Here is a 26,114-nt window from a genome sequence, read left to right on the forward strand (position 1 = left end):
AAAGACTGTGGCAGAAGAAGAGCCTCACCCAGTGGGAATTACCTACACACTAAACTTTGTCAGAAGTGCTACTGTAGGTCAGTGACATCACTCACCTCCTTGTAATTACACCAATTCCTTAAATATTCGCAGTATCAAAATATTAATTTTGGATTTGTTTTGTCTTCAGTGATTTTTTTCATCCCAGTGCAATATTCTTTTATTAGCAGCTTCAAAAAACCCACAACAAACCAAAATTAATAACTTGGGAACTTTAATCTGAAGATATATGGAGCTGCATATTTTAGTTCCCAGTCTGTTTTATATCCATTAAAAAAGTGAGAGTTTAACTGCTTTTTGTCCACAGCTTTTTCAAATCTGTATGAATGTAAACCTCTCGTAAGTTTCAGGTATAAAAATCCTCATATTATTTTATGTTATATTTATATCATCTATATATACCTGGGAAGCGATGCCTGTCAACTGACAGGAAATCATGCACATAAAGGATGTCAGGTACAAAACACCTGCACTGCAAAACCAGTTTATCGAAAACTTGAAATTCTGCTTTATCTCAAGCTTTGGCTTCCATTTCTCAGTCCAGACTTCTCTTCATGTCAGATTTGATTTTTATCAGTTACCACACCGTCTTTAAAAGGTCTTGCAAAAAGCTTCACTAATGTCAAGGAAAGATGCAACACAATAGAATTTCCAATCCTACATAAATCTTCAGAAAATACCTGCAATTGTCAAAAATGAAGGCAGCACTACCTATTAAAACCATAGAAACTTCAAACTTTTCATTACTAATCCTGATTTTTAGTGAGAACACCTGTTATAAACATATTTCAGTGTGCTTTACTTTGTAAACTGCCAGAAAAAGCACCCTGTGTGACAGCCATCAGTCCTACTTCTGAGTGCAGCAAGAATAAAAAAACCTCAAACTGCTATTTTAGTCTCCAGAGAAACATTACCACAGAATTCTGTGCCCCTCTCACAAGGATTAAGAGAGAACTTCCTCTAACTGTATTCGTATCTATTCCCAACAAGTAACTCAAGGTTGCAGTGATTTATTTCTTAATTCAATGTTTATATTAGTAAGTTTGGATTAGACTTACTTTCTAATCAATGGAAACATAGTATCCAGGAAAAGGAAAAATCCTACTTCTCATCAACTAAAAAGTAAATTTCTAATTTTCCCTAAAAAAAAGTTTGCTTGCACTTAATGACAAAGAAGAAATCAGCAACTTCCAAGTAAATCAAAACTGAAATACATGTCATAACTTTGTTTAGGTCTACAAGTGGCAGACGTTAAAGGATTTTGTATGTAATAATCAGTAGCTTCAAAAAATTACCTGGCTTAATTATGGCATCATCTGTTACATTAAATGTTGCAACTTTCTGCTTCCGTGGCACCCCAGCTTCCTTAAAGATCTGCAGTGCAGACTCTGCCTTCTGCAACAAAAAGCAGCCATAAAAAAGATGTAATCTTAAAATACCCCAGCATCAACCTGGCACAGAAAATGATTACAGACTGTCAACAGCACTCAGAGAAACAGATATATCATACTAAAATTTTATCTGGAGACTAGCATTTTATATCTATATAAAATTTATTTAAAACCCCTGTGTCTGCATTTTATTTTCTGTTGACTAGCTACCCTACAGCTACATCACAGAAACAAGATATACATGAAGATTTCTAAGATCAGGAATGGGAAACCAATCATTTAGAATGTAAAGAAAGGATATTGCTGTTTCTATGATGACTTACAAAGAGTTTTGCAATAATTTAAAAGTCTATTCTCTTTTTCAAAGCTTTTGATGACTTAGTTCCACACCACCATAAATATAATTTATTTCATTTAACTAAGAAAACCACAGAAACAAAGTCTTATCTTGCAGAAACTTCTCAAAAAGCTTAACTTTGCACTGAAGAAAATTTTGAGTCTCTGGAGAAAAAAGAAATATGAAGAACAATAATTTTATGATTCATGTATTTTTAAGGCATACCAAGTACACTCAGTGTCAAACCACTGCTGACTTACTAAAGAAGGATCTTCTTTTCAGAGGACTCTGACAAATTTTCAAAGTACTTAAAATTATTCTCAGCTGTTTTAAACAAGACAACTCACAGAACAGCTGACCACTGGGATGAAATCAAGAAACAGAAGCAGTGATGCAGGAAAATTGTGACCATAAGAAAAAAGCAATGCAGCTTATTTTTCTTCCAAGGAATTTTCCTAAGAAAGCAATTTAAGCATCTTAACAACACTGTCACACTGGGACAGTCACATCTCTGAGGTTCACTTCTTACAACTCCTGTGCAGTTCCCTCTCTCTCAAAATTATTTGGGATATATAAATGTGGATATCTTTAAAATTGTAACGCAGCTTATTTGAAAACACAGTTTTGAATATCTGCACATCGCCCTTTCATTTGGTTTCAAAAATTTGTTAAAAAGTGTTAGAACAAGAGAGGAAGCTTTATCAAGAATGAGGAAGCAAGAGGATGAGGATCTCTAAAGACAAAATCCTAAACTTTAAGTTTAAAAATCTCTTTGAGGAGAAAGTGTGGATACAAAGTCCTTGAGAGTGAAAAATTTTTTCAAGTGGTTTGTTAACTTGAGTTCACAGTACAAAACACATCAAATACCTTTAAAAAAAAAATCAGCTACATACAAAATCTTCCCAAAGGCCACGAATATCTGAGGCATTAATAGAGGACAACTGTGTTAATCTGTAGGACCATATGTGAGAATTAAAAATAAAGATATGGCCTTTCTACTAAGTGCCTGTATATCAATTCTTTAGTTTCACTGTTCTGTGAAACTGCTGCCTCAAGCTGCAGCAAGGGCAGCCCCGAGCTGAGCAGGGGGCCTTGGGGAGCCACCACAGCTGAAGAAAAGTACAGTGAGGCCAAAGGGTAAAATTCACTTACATCTCAAGAGTCCTGCTCAAGGCCGTAGCCTTGCACTGTTCTACTGCAACAAGTCTTCTTCAAACAGTCAAGGCAAAAAGATGTATTTTCACAAACAAAACACTGCAGTCTTTACAATGAGTGAATTCTCAGATGTTCTGAATTTTTAAAATCCCTAACATTATAAAGATATTGAGGTGCTGGAGTGGGTCCAGAGAAGAGCAACAGGGCTGGTGAAGGGACTGGAGCACAAGCCCTGTGGGGAGAGGCTGAGGGAGCTGGGGGTGTTTAGCCTGGAGAAGAGGAGGCTCAGAGGTGACCTCAGCACTGTCTAGAACTACCTGAAGGGAAGTTCTAGCCAGGTGGGGGCTGGTCTCTTCTCCCAGGCACTCAGCAATAGGACAAGGGGGCACGGGCTCAAGCTCTGCCAGGGGAAATTTAAGTTGGATATCAGAAAAAAATTCTTTACAGAGAGAGTGCTTAGGCATTGGAATGGGCTGCCCAGAGAGGTGGTGGATTCCCCATCCCTGGAGGTTTTTAAACTGAGATTGGATGTGGCACTGAGTGCCATGATCTGGTAAAGGGACTGGAGTTGGACCAAGGGTTGGACTTGATGATCTCAGAGGTCTTTTCCAACCCAATCGATTCTATAATTCTATGATTATCTTCCAGTATTACAGGAAAATGATCGATAAGCCCTCACTTACAGGAAGCATGTAAAGTGTTTTGGACAAAAAAAATGTTAGAACAGTGACAGAACTGTACTTTTGAGAATAATTGTCCATTAAAAAAATCATGAAAAATCTGTTCACTTGTAACAGAGTGATGTACACCAAGCTAAAAAGGAAAAAAAAATCTTGCTAAAAATGCAATAATCATCAGTTTTTAAGCAATTTGGCACTGAAAGAAATATGGGAAATTTTCTTAGTAAAATTACTGAAGGAATCTTTTGTTTGGACTCATTAAAAATCAGTAGCTGTGAGGAATCTGAGGAAGACAGATGTTCTTATGAGCAACTAAGAGAAGATAATTTGCTTATGCTAATACAATACAGTATTATTCACCTTTCTTTTCATTCTCACTTTCAACACTTTAAAGAGAAACAAAACACATAAAAAGGCTGATAAATATAGCAGAGCAATGATTTAAATTTGCAGATAAAACCCAGAAATACATCATTTGTCAGTACCTTAAGTAAAATGGCTCAGGATCAGCATGGCAAATTCTTCCTTAGGAATTACCTAGTTTATACAATGATGGTGATGATGGTAACAACAATAATACAGAGCTCAGTGTAACAATAACACACAGTTCAGTCTAAAGCCATGTCCTCACCACAGATTGGTCCAAGGATATTTCATTCATTTCTTTATTAAAATGAGTCTAAGCTGAACTGAATCAATAGAAACCAACTTGGGAAAAGTTATGCCCAGAGAGAGTCATTAACATAACTCACACTACTGAAAAGTCCTTGAGTTGACTTTTTAGGTAGCTCATCTTTGAAGAAATGTTCTTAGCTCAGAGGAGCTATTTAAACAGAAGTTTTCTGTATACCTCCTTCCTTCCTGCACAAATTTACTCTGACAAGGTACTGAATTACTGGTAACATCATTTTCATGACAAGATCAACTGTGTCCAATGGGCAAAACGAAACTTGAAAATTTTTATTCATGTGATTCTTGCATGTCTTAGACAAAGTAACAGGAAAGAAAAAACTGAGCTGTCCTTTTTCCAGGAAATATGTCACACCTGGAAAGTGGAAATGGACTAAAGTGACAGGACAGACACCTGGAAACTACAAACAGCGATGGTGAAACACGACATAAACACACTGAATAAAAGAAAGGTACCTTACAGTATCAGCCCACTAAAAGTCAGTAGAACATACCATAGAGGCCAACAGATTTAGCAAATGTTATGGGTTCACCTAGGTGGGCCTAAATTTGGGTCCAGTGGGGAATTTGTTGTTGCAGACTTGTGTGAGTGTATATTTGTACTCTCTTCTAATTGTCTCTTTCTTTCTGTGAAAAATATATGTAGTTTTAGTATAAACGCGGTTTGAAGTGGTTTTTCCTTTCCCCTCTCTTTTCCTCCCTTTCCCTGGTGTTAGGAGGGAGGCTTTTCTCTCTGTGCTTGGGGGGGTTGGCAGTTGCTTATCTCAAACCAAGACAGCAAATGAAAAAAAGTTTTCTTCCCTTACCTCTGCTAAAGCAGAAATAAGTACATGGATTAATTCTGAGGCTGCGGAACAACCATCAGTTTGAAAAAGTGAATCCTATGTCCTCAAAAAGCCACAATCAACTGAGATAATCTGCTTAGTAGTTACAAGCCCTGGATTTTTTTACTTCCTTGAATCAAACAAATAAGTGTCAGGACACTGCAAGAAGTGAAAAATGGTATTTTTTAAAAATAATGGATCGGAGAAATCACAATCCTTTGACAGAAAGCTTTGTTGCTGCCTTGCTCTTTAACTCAGTTTTCCCCGTCAGGAATGACAGCTCTGCCAGACAACCTTAACCACTGAAGCTATCTGGGAATTCCTATCAGGAAACTGGGGTGTCTGAATGAGTGACTGGTTTTGATATGGCTGTTGATGAGCCATAATCATGAACTTATTTTATTGAAAATTTAAGTCTTAAACTTACTCATCAGTAAAACCATAGGCAAATCAAACAATGTCAGCAGACGTGGAAAAATTACACCTCCACCTAACAAAGCAGTGCAGAAGAGTAAGCCAGAAAACAAAATCTAACCAACCAAAGAAGCTGGCTAAGGTCACAACAGGCATTAAGGTGTGTATCTTGCAGCTCTCACCCCAACTGCACCTCCACAGACATGGTGAACATGTTTCTACACTGGTTAAGGGTCTTTCAGACCCTTTCATCAGCATGGGACACTGCAGTCAAAGTGACTTTCTGAACCCAGAGCTTTGCCAGAGAATCAAAAGGCAAAACTTTCAAAACACTCTTGCTGTTCTCTTAACCAACAATTTACATTAGCATTAGGAAATAAGCAAGAGTGAACGTGACAAAGGATTGTGTTCTAAAGCACAGGTGTCTGTCAATTAATCTTTCAGAGAAATCTATCCATGCTCCTTTTGTATCACAGTGACAACAGAAACAACTATTTTAACACCCAAAGTGGTTCACTTACAAAAAAAGGAGATACGTTTTTGCCTCCAACAAGCAGCTTAGCTGTTTTTCCACCGGACTCTTCCTTTGGAACGTATCTTAACACATGGCAATCTTGCACCTTGAGGAAAAGAAGTGTTTATTTGAGTATAGGCAGTGTATACTTTCAGACCATAGTAAGAGATTATCAAAACAAGTGAAATGAAGACATTCTCTGTTTTCGTAGCAGAAGATACAGCTTGTAAGTAAAGCAGTGGGTTACTTTCTGCCACAGACATTCTTTTTCCAAAAGACTGATTTTAGGAAAAAATTAATAGTAGAATGCAAACTATTTTCATAAATGCTCTAGAAATTCAATAATCTTTTTGTAGCCCTCTTGTGCATGCAACATCTGCAAAATGCCTTGGGTAAGCCTGCAAAGCATCAGAGCCCACACTTCAGACTCCTGCTCCTTTGCTCTGTAAACCTGATGTCCTTCACAGCACTGGCCCATCATGTGGCAGCAACACGTCAGCAAAAAGCTTCACACAAGAGTAGCTACCAGAGAACAGGAAGCAGCAGCTTCAGGGCTACAAAGGCTCAGACACCAAGGTGAAACTAATCCCAAAGTACCTGCAGGTGGCAAAATAAAAAAAGTGAGGTGGGGTAATTAAGCTCAGCTTAATTACCCCACCTCACCCCTGCCTCATCCAGGAAACACTACACGCAGCTCTGCAGCCCCTCAACAGCTGAGGCAGAGGGCAGGCTGCTCCTAGAAAGTTTGGGATATAAACAGAGTGGGTGTGGTGCATGACCCAGGATTGAAAGAAATCCTTCCTTTCTTTCATGATTCCCTACTCCATACAAGTAATAACTTTCCCTTTTGACTGAAGTCTTGCTGACAATCTGAATATAGGACAGGAGATTAATTATTTATTATTATTTATTCATTATTGTTATTTATTATTATTATTTATTCATTATGATTTATTTCACCTTAAGTAGTGTGACAGCATGTTTTTTTCCTGACTTGGTCCATATTGGCATCATTCCCAGTTTTACTGCAACAACACCAACTCTGATGGAATCTGTAGATCAAAACAGAACAGGAATGCAACTCCACACTTAATATTTGAAAGAGTTTATTTCACAGCTTGCAAAATCCCATTAACTCTGGTCTTTACTAGGGAGGTGAAGGAGAGAAAAAATCACAGACTCCCTGTGAGTAGTCTGGAAATAACCTGTTAATGGTTTTGAATCCCACTAGCAGTGAAGTTCTACCTGTTCCAGTTGTGTATCACAGAACATGCAACCAGCTCCCCATTAAAACCAATGCCTCAGATTCTCTATTTCTTTTTAAATACAACACCCATGTATTAGAGCCAATCTTTGCAAACTTGTACAGCAAAGGCAACCTGTCAAATTTGTCACAGAAATGACCTTTTTGAAGGCTCAAAAACTTAGAACTGTGTTCTAGACCATAAGACTTTGGAGTCACAGAAGTGGGATGTATTATAGACCACACTTTTTCTTCAGTCCAGCAATATTTACAAGATTTATATTTTAAGAAGTCTTTTTTGATGAATTCTTAGTTCATTATCTTGTCATTGCACAGCATTCAGACAGGCAAAGTGCTGATCTGGACTAAAAATTAAGAGTTCTTAAACGGTTCTTAACACGCTGTAATAACTTAAATACTTTTTAGAGAACCGATATATTACATTTACTTTTTTACTGGTTGTATTGAATGACTGATGTAAAAGCGAAAAGGAGAATACTTTGCAAGGCACAATCCTGATGTTATTGAATGAAACAACACAGCAACAATAACAACTTCAGCATGAGTTTGGTATTTCAGAAGAGATACTTTCTCACCTGGTGTCCACTCATTCAGTGGCCACGGCTCATCTTTCAGAGGGCACAGCTTGCTGGCTGTCTGAGCTTTGTATTCCTCTGTGGTTATCTGCTTCATGAACTCCACATTCTCTTCAGAAAGGTGCTCGTGCCACCACGTTGCACTGTGAGTGTGCCTGCCTCGAAGGCACAGCTGCTCCCTTTCCAGGGGTGGGAAGAAAGTTAAAGTGTCTCATCAGTTCAAATAATGTCTCATGACACGTATGTTTGCAATGCAATGAATGATACATATCATTACCTGGCACAGCACACAGTCATGAACACCGAAATTATACCAGCAAGATATTCAACCACCATCACTCAAACTGGCCACCCATGACCAAACCCCCCTCATTGTCTGTCATGCCCTCATCTAACTTTGAGTATTTAAAGTACAGCAAAAGGGAGCAAGTAACAACAAAACAACCAACCACTCTTCATGACAAAAAAAGCTAGATTCATGAATGAGAAGATAGCAGTGGGTGCTTTTACTTTAGCAAGGCTTTTCAACACAATCTCCTGTGGCATCTTCCTGTCCAAGCTTGGATGTTATGGTTGTCAGATGGGCAACAACCTGGCTGGATCAGCAGACTGAAAGAGCCATGATTAGTGATTTCGATTCCATGAGAAGGCCAGTCATAAGCAGAGTTCCTCAAGAGTCTATTCAGGGATTTGTCCTGTTTAGTATCTTTATCAGTGACCTGTAAGAGGGGATGAGTGCACTCTCCTTAAGTTTGAAGGGAGCAGTGGACAATGCTCAGGGATGTACCTCTGCCCGTGAGAGGGACAAGCCAACAAGGAACCCAATGAAATTCATAAAGGAGAAATGCACAGTCCCATCAACAACTGGGATGGAATAACCTCTTGCTGCGACTTCAGCAGGACTGGTCCCCGCTCAGGCCAAGGACCTGAAAGGTCCTGGGGGCAAAAAGGTTAAAAAGGAGCCCGCAGGCTCTTCACAGCAATGAAGACGAACAGCAGCCTGGACTTCATAAACAGCAGCACAGTCAGGAGATCAAGACAAGCAGTTATCATCTTTTCCTCAGTGCTCCAAACAGACCACATCTGCAACACTAAATCCAGCGTCAGGTCCCCAGTACAACAGGGGTGTTTACAAACAAGTGAGTCCAGCTGTGGGATACTAAAATAGCAGGGGCTGCAGCACTTGCCCTACCAGAAGGAGTGAGACACCAGGTTTGGTTCAGTCTGGAGAAGAGGTGGCCTAGGCTGGACCCGACAGCAGCTTTCGAATGCCTAAGAGAAAGTTACTGAAAAGAGGCAGGTGATGTTCACTGAGGTGCATGCAGAAGGCTGAGAGAAAGGGTTTAACTGAAAAGGGGGATTGTGATATGACCTAAGGAAAAAATGTCCAGCCTGAGGACAGTCAAACACTGGCATAAGGGCCCGGAGACACCGTGTAGCCTCTGTCCCCAGAGGCTCTCAGGGCCCAAAAAGACAAAGCCCTGTGCAATGTGGTCTAACCTCAGAGCTGGCCCCACTGTGAGAAAGAACTGAGACCTCAGCTTTGAACTCAGCTCCTCAGCTCCCCTCCAGCCACAACTCTCTGATTCTACACTCACTGCTGAACAGCTCAGTGTCCTGCCATAATTCCCATGAGGGCTCAGAGAATGCTCCCAGCCTTCTGCGAGGACAGGGAGGCGGGGCGTTCAGCAATACAGGCGGCGAGCGCACATGGCCAGGGCTAAGGGCAGGCCAAGGCGGCCCAAAACACGGCGGGGCAAGTCGCCCGCTGTGCAGCAAGGGCGCTTTGGACATAAACAGCCTGTGACTCCCGCAGAGGCGGGGGGTATTCCTAAGGGGCATTCCTAAGGCTGCAGTGCTCCCGCACTAACCCGGGGCACCACCAACTCCGCAGAGCTCCGGGCGCTGCCAGCAGCTGCACGCAGAGGCCTCTCCGAAAGGAGGGCTGCACACTGAAACCTCTCCGAAGGGAGGGCCGCACACTGAAACCTCTCCGGAGAGAAGGCTGCACGCAGAGGCCTCTCCAAAGGGCTGTACACAGAGGCCTCTCCAAAGACGCTACCGAGGGAAAGACCCGCCGGGGCGCCCCTCAGCTGGGGGCTGCGCCAGGGGCCGCGCCCCGCTCAGCCCCCGCCCCGCCGCCCGCAGGAGCCCCTTCCCTGCCAGCCGTGCCGCTACCTGAGGCCGGGAGCCGCCGCGGGCCCGTGCCAGAGCCGCCCGCCGAGCCGCGCCAGCCATGCCATGCCCGCCATGCTGCCGGGCGGGGCCGCACCTTCCGCTCCGGGCGCCGCGGCAACCCCGCCCCGAGGGTTCCGCCCGCCCCGAGGGTTCCGCCCGCGCCGCTCCAGAGTGACAGAAATCTCCCGACACAGCCCCAAAGTCACGGCCCTGCCTCCGCCGCCCTCCCCAGCGCTGCCCAGCGGCGCAGCACCGCCCGGGGGACCGCTCTGGTCTGGAGGGGAACCTGCCCCGAGCGAGGAGGACGGGCAGAGACAGCCACAGGCACCTCTGCACCTCCATCCATCCGTCCCTGTGCGGGATGCCCGAGCGAGCCAGGGAATCCCAGCAAAGCAGCGTCACCACAGCGCAGGTGGGGGTCTGTCGCTGGCAAGCAGCGCTGAGCCCATGGCTGGGGGTCTGTGCTCGGTCAGACAGCTGCGGGCATCGCTGGTCGTGTCTTGGCTCTCGGTGACAGAGACAGGGCGAGGTGGAACGGCCTCGAGTTGTGCCGGGGGACGCTTAGGTTGGATATTAGGAAAAAATTCTTCATGGAAAGGGTGTTAAGCATTGGAACAGGCTGCCCAAAGGAGTGGTGAAATCACTATCCCTGGGAGGGTTCAAAACCCACGTAGATGTGGCACTGAAGGAGATGGTTCAGTGGTGAAACTTTCAGTGATGGGTTATCCCGATGATCCTGGAGGTCCTTCCCAACATTAATGGTTTAGTGGTGGACCTCTCAGTGCTGGGATAACTTGATCTTGGAGGTCTTTCCCAACCTTAATAATTGTGTGACTCTGGGATTCTTGGTGCTCCATGCGAGCAGGTAGCACATAATGGGGGAGGGCAATATTTATAGGAGTATATTTAATATTGTAGCCAGCAAAAGTTCCTGGTAAAGTGGCTGGGTCAGGCAGAGGGTGTGTGGGCAGCCTGGCACAGGGATGGCACCTCTGGCATTCTGGCAGGTAGGGCAGTGAAGGGGTGTGAATCCAAGATTCCCTTTTGGTTTCAACAGAAGTCGCTTTTTTTCAGGACACACGAGTGTTCAGTGTGGTCAGCTGACATCTGTTGTGGCTTCTCTTTACCCTTCTGCTCCATCTTCCTCCCCACTGTGGGGTGTGTGGGGGTTGCACTGGGGGCTTGTGGCTGCTAACGAGACCCCAGCGAGGCTGTATGTGCCTCACAGTGCTTAACTGAGCAGAATTTTGGTGTTCACACCCAAAACTATGATCCAGAAAACTACCAGCAGCCCACATACACCCTCGTTGTCCCATGTTTAATTCTTGACCTTTCAGGAAGTAAACACATCATGTGTGCAGAAGTGCATCTCCCAGGTTCACAGCTGGACTGATATCTCCTCTCTGCAGCTGTCATTTCCACTATCACAGTCATCACTGCATCATTTGCTCTCTCCCTGGCACCAGGAGCAGCAACAGGGATGTTGCTGAATTTCATGCAGATGTGTTTTCCAGTGGCTTAAGCTGCCACTCTGACAGGGACCTCTGTATTAGCAGAAGAATGAATCAGAAAATGATAAAGGTTAATACCTCCCAATTTCCAGGCACTGTGACAACCTGCAATGATGTTTACCCTACCAAAGTCCCCAACAAGTAGCAAAATGCTATTTGCTTGTTTTAAAGAGCCAATGCACACAGCAAGATGCACACTTGCCAAGCCATGCCAGATGCTCCCAGACAGAGGGCTCCCTCCATGCCCTCACCTGCAGCCTGCCTTGCTGCTACAGTGTGATGCTTTTCTCATGTAGCATTCTGCACAGCTGAGATGAGGCAGGATGTCATGCACCAGTAAGCTGGAATGTAATATGTGGGCAAAGACACATTTTGGAGAGATAAGTTTTACTTCTTTTCTCCTTCTGAACATGACTATGTGAAATCAAACTTTTTTTTTTTTTGGTTGGTGCATGCAGCTTTTCATGATGTTAACAGGCATGAACTCTTGTCAATTTGTGTGTATGGGGGGAGTGGGTGTAGCAGCATGGCTGCAACTCTGGATGCAATCAGATGGCAAACTGCCTGCTCTAATCAGTAGGACAGGAATGCAAGTACTTCCTGAATGTAGCAGTAAAAGGCTTTCTGCACAGCAGCTGAAATGACTAGCACCTTTTCAGAGAGAAAGAAAGAAACAGGCCTATTAGAAAATAACCTTCCCCACCAGTCTGCTGCCTTGGGTAGTCCTCAAAATTGCAGGAATAAGGAAATGGAAACACCACTTTTGGACTGGCAGCCTTCCCAGGAGAGAGGTCACCTAGGTTTCACCTGATTGGTCTGGAGGATCTCCCAACTCTGCACGGAAATGGGAAAAAAGAAAAGAGGGGGTGGGCATGCAGCCCATTGATGGTTTGCTGCAAGCAAACGTGCAGCTGAGCTGACTAATATCCCTCATATAGCTCTCTAATTGCTGAAGTGTAGTTCAACTCCTCAGCCCAGGACTGCAGGTGCAGGTAAGACCAATGAGTGAAGGGCAAGCAGTTAAATAAACTCTATATTCCTTGTGGCAAAAAGGTACTTCCTGTAAATAAATGACAAAACAGGCCTGAGCCATGTAAAAAACAACCTAAGAAGTGTGAACCTATCCTAGGAATCCTCCAGCTCATCTTTCCCATTACAAGTTAAAAGTGAATGTAAATGTACCAATGGTTTGTGACTGAAATGTCCACACTACTTAGGAGTAAAGGGAGTTCGTGTAGTAACTCCTCCATGGCTGAAAGACTGGACACAGGTTTAGATTTAAACAGGAGGTGACTGCAAGACCCATAATCCCAGGGCAGGAATGTCAAACCGAATGATAAATTGAGTTCTTTCTGGGAGTTAATTCTTGACCTGTTTGAAGAGCCAGAGGGCCAGGCTGAAGGAAGCAGCTCTGTTTAACTCCCCAGCAGACCTCAGTGCAATACAGTAATGAAGCTCAACTTAAGCCCCCTTAAGCTGTTGTATCACAGTATCTGGGGTGTGGGTAAACCCAAAGGATGCAGCTGAGCACTGCAGAGCTGCAGGGCTTTTGTCACCCAAATCTACACAGCACTGGAGCCTTTCACCTGTGTGGCTGCTGGAATGTCCCCTCTGCAACCTGCAGCAAGCCCTGGCTTACACCACTGCTCTCTGTCAAATCTAACAAATCAAACTTTAAACCTTTTAGTTGTCATTGGTTATGTGCCTTTGATATTTGGAGATTGTTTAAAAGACGTTTTAAAGCAATACTATTATTATAATTTGTCTTTCCTATCTGTAGATTCTTTAATCAAATGTTATAGAACATTATATTGTTTAACCATGGTATGAATTTCACATGGATATATTTTACCTTAGGGTAATAAGCATTTAGCACTGTATTAGTGCTTTTTAAAAATTGTTTTAGACTTAGTTTCCCCTAAAAACTAAAAATACAACTCAGCTCAGTGTCTGTCTCAAGAATCATAGACGTTCATGTATTTTGGGATAATAGGGATTGTGAATATCTTTGAGTTTTCTGAGACTTTGGGGGTTTGAGAGACAGTAAAAAGGAAGCATTGCAGCTGGCAGAGAAGATATTCTAGATCATCAGTTATCTCAACACAACAAGATATAATTTATTTTAAAGGAGTTTTCAAAGTTTAAAATGATCCATCAAAAGGCAGTAGAAGTTTAAATTTGCATTAAAAATACTGCAGGTGAAACTGATGGCAGTTCAGCCTAAAGGCAGAATGGCCTTGCTAAAACCTTAAGTAAATAAAACAGGAGAAAAATGTGCCATTTCAGAGATATATTCATATACTTAATGATATTACCCTGCACAAAGTCCATACTATTTTATTGCACTGAGTAGTTTGGAGCAATGAAAATAACATTCAAAGCCTCATTAAAGCCTTTACCATATGGCCAGGTTTGTCTTCTGTGCATCCTACACCAACTCATCACCCCATTATGTGTTTGTTTTACATGCTGAGATCTGCATAGACTGAAGGAGATTTCCAACTGATTTTTCAGTATCATGAAGGTGTCTTTCCAAACACATTGAGTGCTGCTGCAGAATTGCTGACCCATATTAACAACAGATAATGATTTCTTTTTAAGTAGACATTTATAATCAGGATTGTGTGAAGTAAACAAAGATCTGCAGCAGCTGGGATTCTCTTGAGACGTATATAGACCAACTACATACCTAAAAATGACTGATGGTTTAATAGCTCAGTATGCAATAACCTGTTGATCTCTGCATTTCGTGTGATGCTACATTATAGAAACATCTTGTGACACCTCTACTAAAGCAGAGCTGTAACTGCCCAATTCTGTGTAACCATCAACACTTCAAAAATCAGTTTAGTCAAAGATCGTACGTACCAGAAGAACAATTTATCTGATTGCTAATTTTTCCTGCTGAAAGCTTTTACTTTCATTCAGTCTGGCAAATAATAAAGAAAAGTCTTAACCACTCCTTGGCTGTGTATTAGATCCCTAAATGCACATCCCAGGGTAAAGTAATACCCTTTACATGGTGAGAGCACCACCATGCCTCTGAGCATCTCAAATCACTTTTCAAATATTAAAGTCCCCCCAGGGCTGTTGTGAGATATTTATGGCTACATGGCAGTGACCTTCATTTTACAGATGAGGAATCTGAGCTGCAGAATAGTTAAACGCCTTGGTCGAGATTGCAGAGTAATATACTGGAGAAGCAAAGAACACAGAGCCATGGATTTGTCAGCCATGGCTAGAAAATGCTGCTTCTGAAAATAGGGAAGGAAAGGGAAAGAAAAGGGGGGGAGATGGGACTAAGAAATTAGACATGTTGTAGATAAGAATTAGGATTTGTTGGCAGAGTGGTGTATGAGATATAAGGGAATATTGCAGTAGCTTCCAGATGAAATACACACACAGAGGGAGGGCAAGATCTCAAACGAAGTGCCAGCCATTATGTGGAACTGTGGATTTGAGATCTATTGGTTGGGGCATCTCCAAACAACTTATACCGTGAAGAAATACTGGCTGCTGTTCAATACTTGATCATCTGAAGGAATCTTTACTAGCAAGCACCACTGATTGCACTCCAGGATAGATGGGGCAGAACTGAATGTGCTGGGGAGACAGCCCAGTGCATCTTGGCTATCCCACTGCCTTCATTTAACAGCACACAATCTCCCATCAGAGCTGATCCCATGGAAGTTACTTCTAAAGGAAAATCAGGGAGCTACAGTTTTACACTACCTGCAAACTCATTTAAAAATATGTATTTCTAGAAGAAAATGCCTTGCTCACAGGGGAGGTTTTCCAAAATATTCAGCACTGGCCCAAACCAGCTTTTTCTGGGACTAGCAACAGAATGTTTTCAGTTCTGGGGGAGCACATCTCGTCCAAAGCTGTGTCCTTTGGACAATCAAACAGATTAGTTTTTGTCAAATTTTATCCTTAGCTTTTAATATCACATCCTTCACTACTGTTTTTTAGCCAAAATTCAAGCACTAAAATTAACATTGATATAATTTCTTCATTTATATACAGCAATATTTTGATGGAAAAATCAATCCACTGCCAGTCTGTTCCTGTGTGTCCTCTTTTTTTGGAAAAAAGTAATCTTTTGGTACAAACCCAGTTTTTCTGTCACACACAGGTGATCTGTGTGAGGATGAAGTTACAACTCACTGGTTGTCACAAAATCAGGCTGTGCAAAATCGCTTTTGGAAAACATGTCACACAAAGTTGTGTACTGGGTGTGAGATTAAAAATTACAAATGACACAAAATAAGAATTCCCAAACATAAGAGATTATAAAGTTGGGTAGCCAAAATACAACCTGTTTGAAAACCTGGCAGACAGTCTGGATTGAGTATGTGTATTTTAAGACATGCAATCCTTGTGGATCATGCCCTCCAAGCCTCTTCACAGCTGTGGCCCAAACCCTCCATCACAGCTGGAAGTGTCAGGCTTTTGAAAAATTACTGCTCAGGCCACAGCCTGAGTGGGCAGTTTGGGAGCCCATGTTATAAGCTGCTAACACCAGAAATGCCCATGCTCCAGGTCACGTACTTCTTGAAACACTTTATTACCCTGTCCTTGGAATAGGGAAGTTGAAAGCAGGCAGCCTTGTGACAGAGAGAGAAATAAAGACAACTGCAAAACTGTGTTGTTTTTATTTTAAACATGCAAAATACAGTTCATGCATCTGCCATTTTGAAAAATCTCTCAGTTCTCAGCAGATTAAACCAAAGACATTTTGGCTATCGACTCTCAATAAATATTTCAAAATGCTTTACAGTGTAAAGATAAGAAATATAGCAAAATTTCAACAAACCTGTATAAAAACCAGATACAGATAACTTTTTATTTCAAGGCAACATGCTGTAATGTAAAGAGTTCACTTTTTTTTTTCTGGATTTTTTTTTCTCATAAAAAGTCTTCAACAATACAACTGTTTAACAGATTTAAGCCTTTAGGCTACACATGCAAAAAAAAAAAAAAAAAGGAAAAAGGTTATTTTAGTTAAAAATCACCAAAACGTGCTTTTTGTTCATTTCATTTTAAAGTACAGAAGTTGTAGACAGTAGCATTTTTCTTTTTTAATTCTGTAAAAGAGTGCAGGCAGGTTCATGGAGCTAGTGTCCTGGAAGACTCGTACTCTGACATACATTTTGGTTTTATCCCTTTGCCATTGTAATAGTCCACGACTTGGTTTGGAACTTCAGCCAAAACGCTTTTTGCTAGAGCAGCTGGGGAAGCCTGCAGGAAATGGTAGAAAACACAAGCGTTAACCTGGCTCTCTGCTGCAAGTGCCGTGGGGTTTACAGGCATTGGTGCCATCAGATCGAGGTAGGAACTATGGTGCAGAAATGGAAGGCAAAAAAGACTCAAAGTGAAAAGTGCTATTGCTGGAAACTCGTTTTGAGAGTCAATTCAGGTATGCAGATATAGCTGCCTGAAAGTGCACTAAAGCCAAAAGTTTTCTGCATGTTTTTCAGGTCTGTTTGGACTATTTTAAGTTCAGAGTAACTGAACTTCCCTGCACTCTGGAAGAGCATCGTAGCACAACAAAAAGGGCTGCAAAGGCTTCATAAGTGTTCAGTGAGGAACCACGCAGAGCCTCAAGTTGAACATGAATGGACATCACAGTGAAAGGGAGGCTTCATCACCATTCTGCTCTTCAGAATCTGGCATGGTGTTCTAATGGCTGGGGATGGTTTTTAATTCAATAAAAATATTTTGTCTTTATTGGAATTAAACTATGATTACAAGAAAGCTTCAATCCTAGGCATTGTGGAGGCTTTAAAGCTCTTCCTGCAACATGTAAATGGCAGGTGTCAACCAGACTTAAGAACTGATGACCCTGAAATGTAGAGATGGATATAAGGATGACCACTGACTTCAGCCCCAGGGAGGGAGGACGGTCCCCTGCAGTGTAAGGAGAAAAGGTGCTCTTCATCGAGGGCACATTGAGTTGTGCCTCACACCCTGACAATGTTTCATTTTAGGCAGAGGGGCCTGTGGATCTTTTGTGGGCAACCATTACCTACATGTGCTGCAGGGATTTTCCTCAGCCCCTGAATTCAGCTGTGACAAAACTGGATTCCTCTTCTCCCATGCACCCTCTTGCCCCAGGTTTGAGATTTGCTTGTTTCTAATTGTTTGGGCAGAGCTGGTTCCAAGGGTTCTGAAGCCTGTTTGGACTCTGAGCCCACCACAAAAATGCGGTAAAAATGCAAATGCTTAGATGTCAGTTTGAGAGGTTTAGATGAATGTGTTTATCTCCAGACAGAGCACAGACTGCAGCTCAGACAACGTACGGGACCTCAACCAGCGGCTGGATCACATTTCTTCTGTACACCAAGTACTTTTACCTAAATTTATGAACACTTCCCTCCTCACTGTCTGTTATATTGCCAGGCAGGTTTCAAAACCACCATGTCACAAAGCAGTTGTATTGACTGTTTACTGACCTACTCTGTTTCATAGGGTGTCCAGAGTCTTAAGACGAATGTAAACGATTGAGGCGTGGTAATCCAGGGGTGCAGAAAGCCCCAGGGACATTAGAAATTCCAGTATCAACTACTACAATACTAGAAATACAAAGATAGTGCTAGCAAAACCAGAAAGAGAAGGACTTTTGGGGTGGGTTTTCTGTGTTTGGGAATTTTGACTCATGCATGGTATTAGTAACAAAACAAATCCCTATTTCCCTACTGTGGCATTGATATCAAAGTATTTGTGCAGGCAAGAAGCCTGAAACATTTCTGCATGAACAAACTGGTAAAGCTGTGACAGCACAGCAACTGTTCTCAGGTGCTACACCATGACAGAACATGATTTCTTTTCATCCTGAAAATGGTTTTCCAGAGTTGTTTTATAGAACCATAGAATGGTTTGGATTGGAAAAGACCTTCAAGTTCACCTAGTGCCAACTAAAATAATCAGAAAATACCCCGGAATCAGACTGATTTCTACATTGCTATTGAAATTCACTGGGTTTTAAATCTTCTTCCCTGTGTGTCAAAGCTGTACTTTAGCCTGAATCTGTGCTGTTGTACCAAAGATACAAACATACATAAAGGATGAAAACAGGGAGTGAGGGAAGAGCCCTGGGCCATCACTGCACACACAAGCTGGAGCAATCAGGAAACTTCACTCTGCTCAGTCTTCAAAAGTGCTGGGTAGGAGCACTTGCCATCAGCTTCTCCAGATCACGTGTAGCTCACATGTCTGAGCATTGTGCCAGCACTCACCTCTGTGCATCCTCCTCTCTTTGCCACTTCTCTTCTGACGCCACATCCATTCCTCCTGAACAAAGGGTCAGCCCTTCACAACAGGCTCTGTCAGGGCTCATTTGCACAGCTGAATCACTGCCACTTGAGGAATCCTCAACTGAAAAGCCTCTCACTGAGGTTTAAGCTAAAACATTTACTGTGCCCACGGGCTCACAGGCAATGTGGCCCCACGCAGAGTAGTCATGGGGTAGCTGACTTGTCTCCACGCTTCAGTCTGAACATGGACAGCTGTTTCTTTACTGAGTTTCATCGTGCCAGTGATGTCTGTTGGTCCTGGAGCTGTTTTTGGCAGGGAGCATCCCTAAAACAGGGGTAGGGGTGATTTCCTGTCTGACGATTTGGACTATTGGTACCTTACATACTTTTGTGGTGGTAAAGCCCTCTCACTTCTAGACCAGATGGTGAAAAGCAGAACTTATATAAGAAGGAGGCTCAGTAACTTCTGAGCCAAACCCCAGACCCAGTTCATCTGTGCTGTGTAAGGATTACCTTGGCTGGCATTTTAACACAGATGGGACATGAATGTTTTACTGTAACATGTGTCCACTGCTAAACTGCTGGAAGAGCATTCTAGCAATAAGCACCTCAAATGAATAGTTCTCAACTGATAGCTAGTACACAACAGTCAGAGCAGACAGCAGCAGGAAAATAATCCCGATGACTCTATTGCTGGTGTGCATTACGAACACAGCTGACTGTTGGTTCAGTTCTATAGCCTCACTATGCTTAATCTTCAGTTACAATGCATAGGGCAAAGCATTGCTCCTTGCAGAGGTTGAGGGCTGTGCTTTCCACATGCCTTTGTGATAGAGATGTTATTAAGTCACAGTTGTTAGCCTTTATGATTAAAAACCATCAGAACAGAATACAATCTACCTGTGGCATCAGATTTGTGCACAGTAAATATATCATGTGTCCCAAAGGCAGAGAATTTCAGCTCTTAAAATGGGACTGTGAATGGATCGAGACAGGTGATTTTCTTCAGCTGCATTTCAGTGACTGTGACCATCACTGTTCTACCCTTTCAGGTGAAGGACACTCACATTACTGGGGTGGTGATGGCTATAGAGAAAAACCAAGTCCCTTATGTTCAGGGAAAACACGTTCCCTTTGTCTGTTGTGCTCCCCCTTAGCAAAGTGTGTGTTACTCACTGTACAATAGGACGTATTTTTCAGCGTTAATGGTTACCATGAATTCATCAAGCCTCTACAACTACAGGATTTGCCAAGAGTCACTGCAATTGCTATTATTATTTCGATGGTTTTAAAGATATTCCTTAAAGAGAGCGAAAAAAGGTTAGATGGTTTACTAAAGTACTTTTGTTGCACTACATCACGTAGGACATGAATAAACCCTTCTGTCTACACTGAGTCTTAAGCCAGCAAAACACTGAAGTGGATATGAGGTTTGAGGCATATGAATAACCCTAACTAGTTGAAATGTGTTAAATGCCTGTACAGGAACAGAACCTTCTCTGAAGTCAAACTTATAAAATAAAAGGGATTTGCTCTATAGGTTATTTTTACAACTTCCTTCTCACCCCTTTTCATTTTCTCACAGGTGCAGCTTTTGTGTAGATTATTTTTGATCTCTTTGGATATATATGAGAATTTGAGCTCCAAGCTGTCATGAGAATTGAAGTAATGAAAACAAATATTGTTTGGGTTGACTCCAAACGAATTTTGATTTACTCTTCCAGCAAAACAAAAAATAAATGTTAACACACAACATTTTTTTCTCTCCTTCTGTCAGTAATAGAGATAACATGGATTTAGGCATAAATCAAGAATTGATTTATCAGAAAAAACTATAAACCTTACCCACTTTGATCTGTAATCTTTCTAAAAAAGATCCTTCAACCTTTTTTTTCTTCTTAATAAAATAAAACACAAGGTACACTGACAAAAAGGATGTGATTTTTAACTAAATATATGTTTTGCTAAAAGCTGTCAAATATAATATGCCGATGTATGTTAATTCTTGTGTTTGACCAGAACAGACCTGATGAAAGTCTCCCAAATGTGTTAAATCTGCATTTCTCTGTGGGGAAAAGTAAGCTTTAATCAAAACATCACACTCATCTCTCCCATGAAAAATTATTTCACTAGTTGATGCAAAAGACTGGCCTTTTGTTTGTGCTAGGTAAGCAAGAGAGCTGTGAATGTCACTTTTTTCAGAGAGAGCGAGATATTATTTGGGATATGGTAATAAATTCAACCAGAAGTGACTACTGGTACCGGCACTCATCCATTACACTGACATTTGCTGAAAAGCTGAGAGATCACAATAAAAAGACTAAATATCAGGTTGCATAAGTTATATTGGCTTTTCTGATAGAGCAAATACAAATCTATCTCTATATCTATAATATCTTTGCTACTAAGTGGAAGAGGGAGAAAAATATCACTATTTAACAAGAAAAACACATTGAGATTGCTATCCTCTCCCAGTACTGGGGAAGTTAAGCATATATTCTTTTTAGCTGATTTAGATTGTCATTTGACCAATGGTAGCAATAAAAATCACTCACAAGTTTACACCAGGGGCAAAACATATTCAGAATCCAGAACTGCAGCTGTCAGTGTTAATCTATTCAATCAAGGATGATTTGAGTTTTATTGCAAAATACAAAGTAAAACTAAAAATAACAAATGCAGCTGGCTTTGCCAGATCCTTGCAGAAACATGTTTTCAACTAATTAAAAGTAGGTCTAGCACTAGCCCATATCTAACTCCTCTCTGGACCCTTTCACAATAGCCTGCAGTGCAGCACTGGTGGTTCCCTGCTGAAGGAATCACAAGCTGGGAGCTGCTTGTGCCCATTTTTGTTTCAGCAGAGAGGTGACTGTGTGCCACTGTCCGCATGGAAGTGTAAGTATCTGTGATTCAGCAGCCAATCTGCAGCTATTTGGTGTGGGGCCACCAAACTAATGTCACACAGTGGATATTACCTCCTGCGTGCATCCATAAGGGCCGAAGGAAAAGAGGAACAAGTTTGTTTCTCTTACTACTCAGTAGAGTTTATGAAAGTAAGAAGTATATCTAGATTTAAGACAAATATGGCAAAATTGGAAAACAGAACTCTTGAGAAGAGAAAAAATAAAATGAAGGTATTTTGGAAGTAGGAAAAACATCTCCTGTGGTAACAGAAAACCTCAAGAAATGTAAGCAGTACAAACCCCTATACAGAGCAAAGACATCCCAGAGCTGAGAACTTCAGTGTGACTTATTCAGATCTAAGGATCACTAATGTATGGCAGCAGGCTGGAAGGAGCAATCTCATAGGGAGAATGAGTCAGTTACACTGTGAGATAAAGCAATTCTCAAATCAAACAGTAAGGATACCTTTCCTAGACAAAGGTGAGCAAAAAAAAAAACCCCAAACAACAGTCTGGAGAACCACAAAAATATTGTAACAGAAGAAGTGAGGGGAAAGCAGGGAGAGAAAGATGGAAAAATGTAGGCAAAGGGATGTGATCAGCATTGCAGAGGAAAATAATGCATGCCTCCGTATGGAGGAAAAGGGCTCTGAAACACCCATCTGTGTGTGGGAAAGCCCCTTCTGTGGGAGAACACTGTGTCTGCTCTGTGCTGAAAAGTCCCTGGGACAGATGCTGCAATGTAGGGCAGGTGAGTCAGAAGAAAAGTGTATGACCAATGCATTATTTTAGACTTGGCAATTTAATGCTGGTTCTGTTCCTTCCTTTCCTGAAGAGTGTCTGCTATACCACACTGGGCTCACTCAGGAACAGCTGGTTGAGGGCACAGGAAAGCTCTCAGTAATGCCCTTTCTTGGCTGTGTTCTTGTACAGAATGTAGGAAAGGGTTTGGAGGCAACTAGGATGCTGTGGGTGGATAGTCCTGTGTTTGAGAACTTAGGGAACTCAATTTCAATAAGGAAACAGCTTCCTGAGGAACACTGTGAGGACAAAATCACAGACATTTCATTTGCCTGTGGAAATGAAGGGGTGGGAAGCAGAAGGCAGTAGTCCTAATAGATGCAAAGAGAATGGAAAAGAGACCCCAGGAAGAATGTCAGGAAAGATAACAAGACTAAAATCAGGGAGAAAGTGGAAGCAAGGATTGGCACCACAGAAAGCACATGGATTCTGCCTCATCTCTTCCTTCCCCACACTCCCCAGCTCACTAACTGAGCACATTGAATTCTGTTTTATCCCTCCATTTCTGACACAACAATGCCACAGACTCACTAAACAGTGCATGCACATGCGAAGTTAAGCCCAGCCTCAGAGAACATTCCCTGTGTGTCACACACATTGACCCTTCTGTGGAATGGATGGAAAAAACAGCTTACATGTTTGAAGTTCCTAAATGGCACAAACTGGACAATGTCTCGCAGCACAGGCTCGCCCTTGGGGGACCTCAGGATCCCGTCGTCCCCGTCCAGCATCTGCATGTCGCTGAAGTCGGCGTTGCCCACACCGACGATGATGACGGACATGGGCAGGTGCGAGGCGTGCACAATGGCCTCCCTGGTGTCCGCCATGTCCGTGATGACGCCATCCGTCAGGATCAGCAGGATGAAATATTGCTGAAGTTGGGGGACAACAAGCAAAAAAAAATTAGCATTAGCTAAAGTTCCAAAGCTGCTTAACCTTGTGCAGTATCAAAGGGTTTCTGGTAACTTACTTGTGTACCTTTGTAAATAGAAAAGAGCCTTTATAGTGATTATATAGCATTTCCCTAGGGGTGGTCCTGGGGTGTAATGGAGAGCACTCCGGACTCTGAATCCCAAGGACCTGGGTTTGAGTCTCAGTGGGGACCGTCCCCTGGCAGTTAAAACCTCCCTGCCATCCCATCCCGTCAGATCTCGGACGCTCAGCAGGGTCAGCCCCGGTTAGTACCAGGTGCTGTGACAGTCCTGAGGACTTCACTGTCACTGTCCAAGCTCACTCGGCCGTGGCAGATGGACCTCAGGAGTTAAATGGTGGGGCCAGTTCTGCGCACGCTGTGCCTCACCTAAAAAATCCACTGCACAGGCTGGAAGGGCACACCCACGTGGGGAGAGCCCTTCCCAAATCTTTGTTCGCGAAGTTTGGCCATACAAAATACATGGCATTTCCCACCCCAACTTCTTCAGTTACTAATTTTGTCTCTTCTGGAGTTCAGCTGTGGTTCAGGAAACTTGAAGCTGGAGGAAGCCAAAGGATGCCCCTGGTTTCTAGCTGCTAGGGCTGTGAGAGTCAGACCTTTGGCTGGGAAGTCTGGAATAGCCCTGCCATCCTCACTAGCCCTATTTTCCATCTGCTGCACAATCCCTTCTGCTGACAGGTTCTGACAGGATCTGATTACATTTCTTTCCCTTTGGGAGCCCGTGGGAGGCAGGAAGGAATGGGCTGCTGGAGCATTACGAGGCTGTAGCAGAGCTGTCAGAAGGTTATGACAGCACTTTGCAGAGCAGCTCTGCTAACAGGCGAGAGGGGTGGGTGCAGGTGTTCACTGACCCTCTGTGCTTGGGGGAGAAGCACCACACCACAGCAGGTCTGCTGCACTCTGCAGAGTAATGGGGCCCCTGAGGAGGGCAAGGGAGCAATATATCCATTGTCAAACACTTCTTACAGAGCCCTAGAGAGAGGTTTGCTTATTCTCTAAAGGAGAACAACAAATTTTGTGAGCTTGTGATTTGTTTCCCCAAATGCCAAAGCACACTGAACTGGGATCATGGCTATGACATGTCTTCACTTGGTAATGGGGAAGAGTGACTCTCAATTGGGTCCTTTATGAATTGTTAAGCAGATAGAGTCATTTAACAAATGTGCATTACTAGGAAAAATGAACAGGTTGAATTTGGTTACTCTACATTAGCAATACCAACACAATAAATGTCATTAATGTTTATGTGTACACAGCGATATAAACTCAAACTTTTCTGTTCATCTTGTACTGCCATAAATTAAGCAAAAGATTAAAGGACAAAACTTCATCTTGAAGATTTATACTATAAATTGTTTTTCAGACAGAAAGAGAGGAAACTTAGGTGCAAAAGAATGAAGGAACTTATTCAATATAACGTGTTAGTTCAGAGGCAGCACTGGGAACAGAGGCAGCCACCTCAGGATTAGGTGAGTATGGAAATTCAAGCATTAGCAAATCCTCATTTTAGGACTGGGACCCTAAATACTACCAAGATTCTGAAAACAGAGGAGTAACAATCACAGAATCATTGAATGGTTTGGGTTGAAAGGGACCTTAAAGGTCATCTCATTCCAGCCTCCCTGCCGTGGGCAGGGACACCTTCCACTAGAGCAGATTGCTCAGAGCTCCATCCAACCTGGCCTTGAGCACTTTGAGGGATGGGGCACCCACAGCTTCTCTGGGCAACCTGTGCCACTGCCTCAGTACCATCACAGTAAAGAATTTTTTTCTGTTATCTAATCTAAACCTACCCTCCCTCAGTTTGAAGCCACTGCCCCTTTTGCTGTCACTACATGCTCCTGTAAATATCAATCACAAGCCCAGGCTCATGAGCAGAAATATTTGGGAACTGCTGCCTTAATAGGACTTAAGAAAGGCTCAACACATGAAGAAAGTTTAGAGAAGGCTGTAGGGTCTGGTGATGAGGTGCATGCCACTGCACAGCTCTCTTCTGTTCTATACACAGGTACTTTCCTTGCTGCAGCATACAAAGTCTCTCTTAAATCCTTTACTCCCATAGTGCTGCTCTTGTAAATGTATCAGACCTATTAACTCACATATTCCCTCCAACCATCTCATTTTCCTTTCTCCCATGTATTTCAAAGATGTACATTTCAAACATGATCTATGCCTCAGTCTTTGAGCCCAAGAAATCTGCCCTGGGCTCTGTATCAGATGCAGGCTAACTGACCTGCCTGCCCATTTCTAAAAGGCATGAGAGACTCCATCAGTAAAAGCAAGTTGAAAACTGTATCATTACAGTTTTTAAATGAATGGTTGGAAAAACCCCCTAGGTGAACAGAAAAGTTTTAGCACAGCCTCTACAACAGACTTGACATTGGGTAGTCTGTGTAGGGAATCATTTGAACTCATCTCTTCATATGATCAAGATATTCAGGGCTTAGCTCCTAAGTTTTTCTATCCTTATTGGTGACATTTACATTTCTACAGTGCAGAACTGGGTGTGTTACACTGAACAGCTCTAAAAGCAGGAAATAGAGCAAGCTCTAAGGGCTGGGTACACTGCTCAGCTGACACAGGCTCGAGCTGCCTTCTGCAGAGGCTGGATCTGCACACATTGTTTTGGTGGCCTGTAAGAGATCCAT

General features: G+C 42.5%; 2 protein-coding genes across 3 annotated transcripts in view; both read right to left on the minus strand.

Annotated features, from left to right (window-relative positions):
* Positions 1 to 10,169, minus strand: part of MRPL3 (mitochondrial ribosomal protein L3) — a 28,519-nt gene extending 18,350 nt beyond the window's left edge. The window contains exons 1-5 of the mRNA XM_071561214.1: positions 10,062 to 10,169; positions 7,884 to 8,062; positions 7,005 to 7,096; positions 6,052 to 6,150; positions 1,335 to 1,434 (exon numbers count right to left, since the gene is read on the minus strand). Of these exons, the coding sequence (XP_071417315.1) occupies positions 1,335 to 1,434; positions 6,052 to 6,150; positions 7,005 to 7,096; positions 7,884 to 8,062; positions 10,062 to 10,135 (544 nt within the window). The 5' untranslated portion in view covers positions 10,136 to 10,169. The remainder of the gene's footprint in view (positions 1 to 1,334; positions 1,435 to 6,051; positions 6,151 to 7,004; positions 7,097 to 7,883; positions 8,063 to 10,061) is intronic.
* A 6,062-nt stretch (positions 10,170 to 16,231) lies between these two features.
* CPNE4 (copine 4) overlaps positions 16,232 to 26,114 on the minus strand; it is a 215,669-nt gene continuing 205,786 nt past the window's right edge. For both annotated transcript variants that reach the window (XM_071561211.1, XM_071561212.1), the window contains 2 exons: positions 23,168 to 23,404; positions 16,232 to 16,813 (listed from right to left, as the gene is read on the minus strand). In XM_071561211.1, the coding sequence (XP_071417312.1) occupies positions 16,682 to 16,813; positions 23,168 to 23,404 (369 nt within the window). In that variant the 3' untranslated portion in view covers positions 16,232 to 16,681. The remainder of the gene's footprint in view (positions 16,814 to 23,167; positions 23,405 to 26,114) is intronic.

The sequence above is a fragment of the Pithys albifrons genome, chromosome 7, assembly GCF_047495875.1.
Source record: "Pithys albifrons albifrons isolate INPA30051 chromosome 7, PitAlb_v1, whole genome shotgun sequence".
In the NCBI taxonomy this organism is placed as follows: domain Eukaryota; kingdom Metazoa; phylum Chordata; class Aves; order Passeriformes; family Thamnophilidae; genus Pithys; species Pithys albifrons.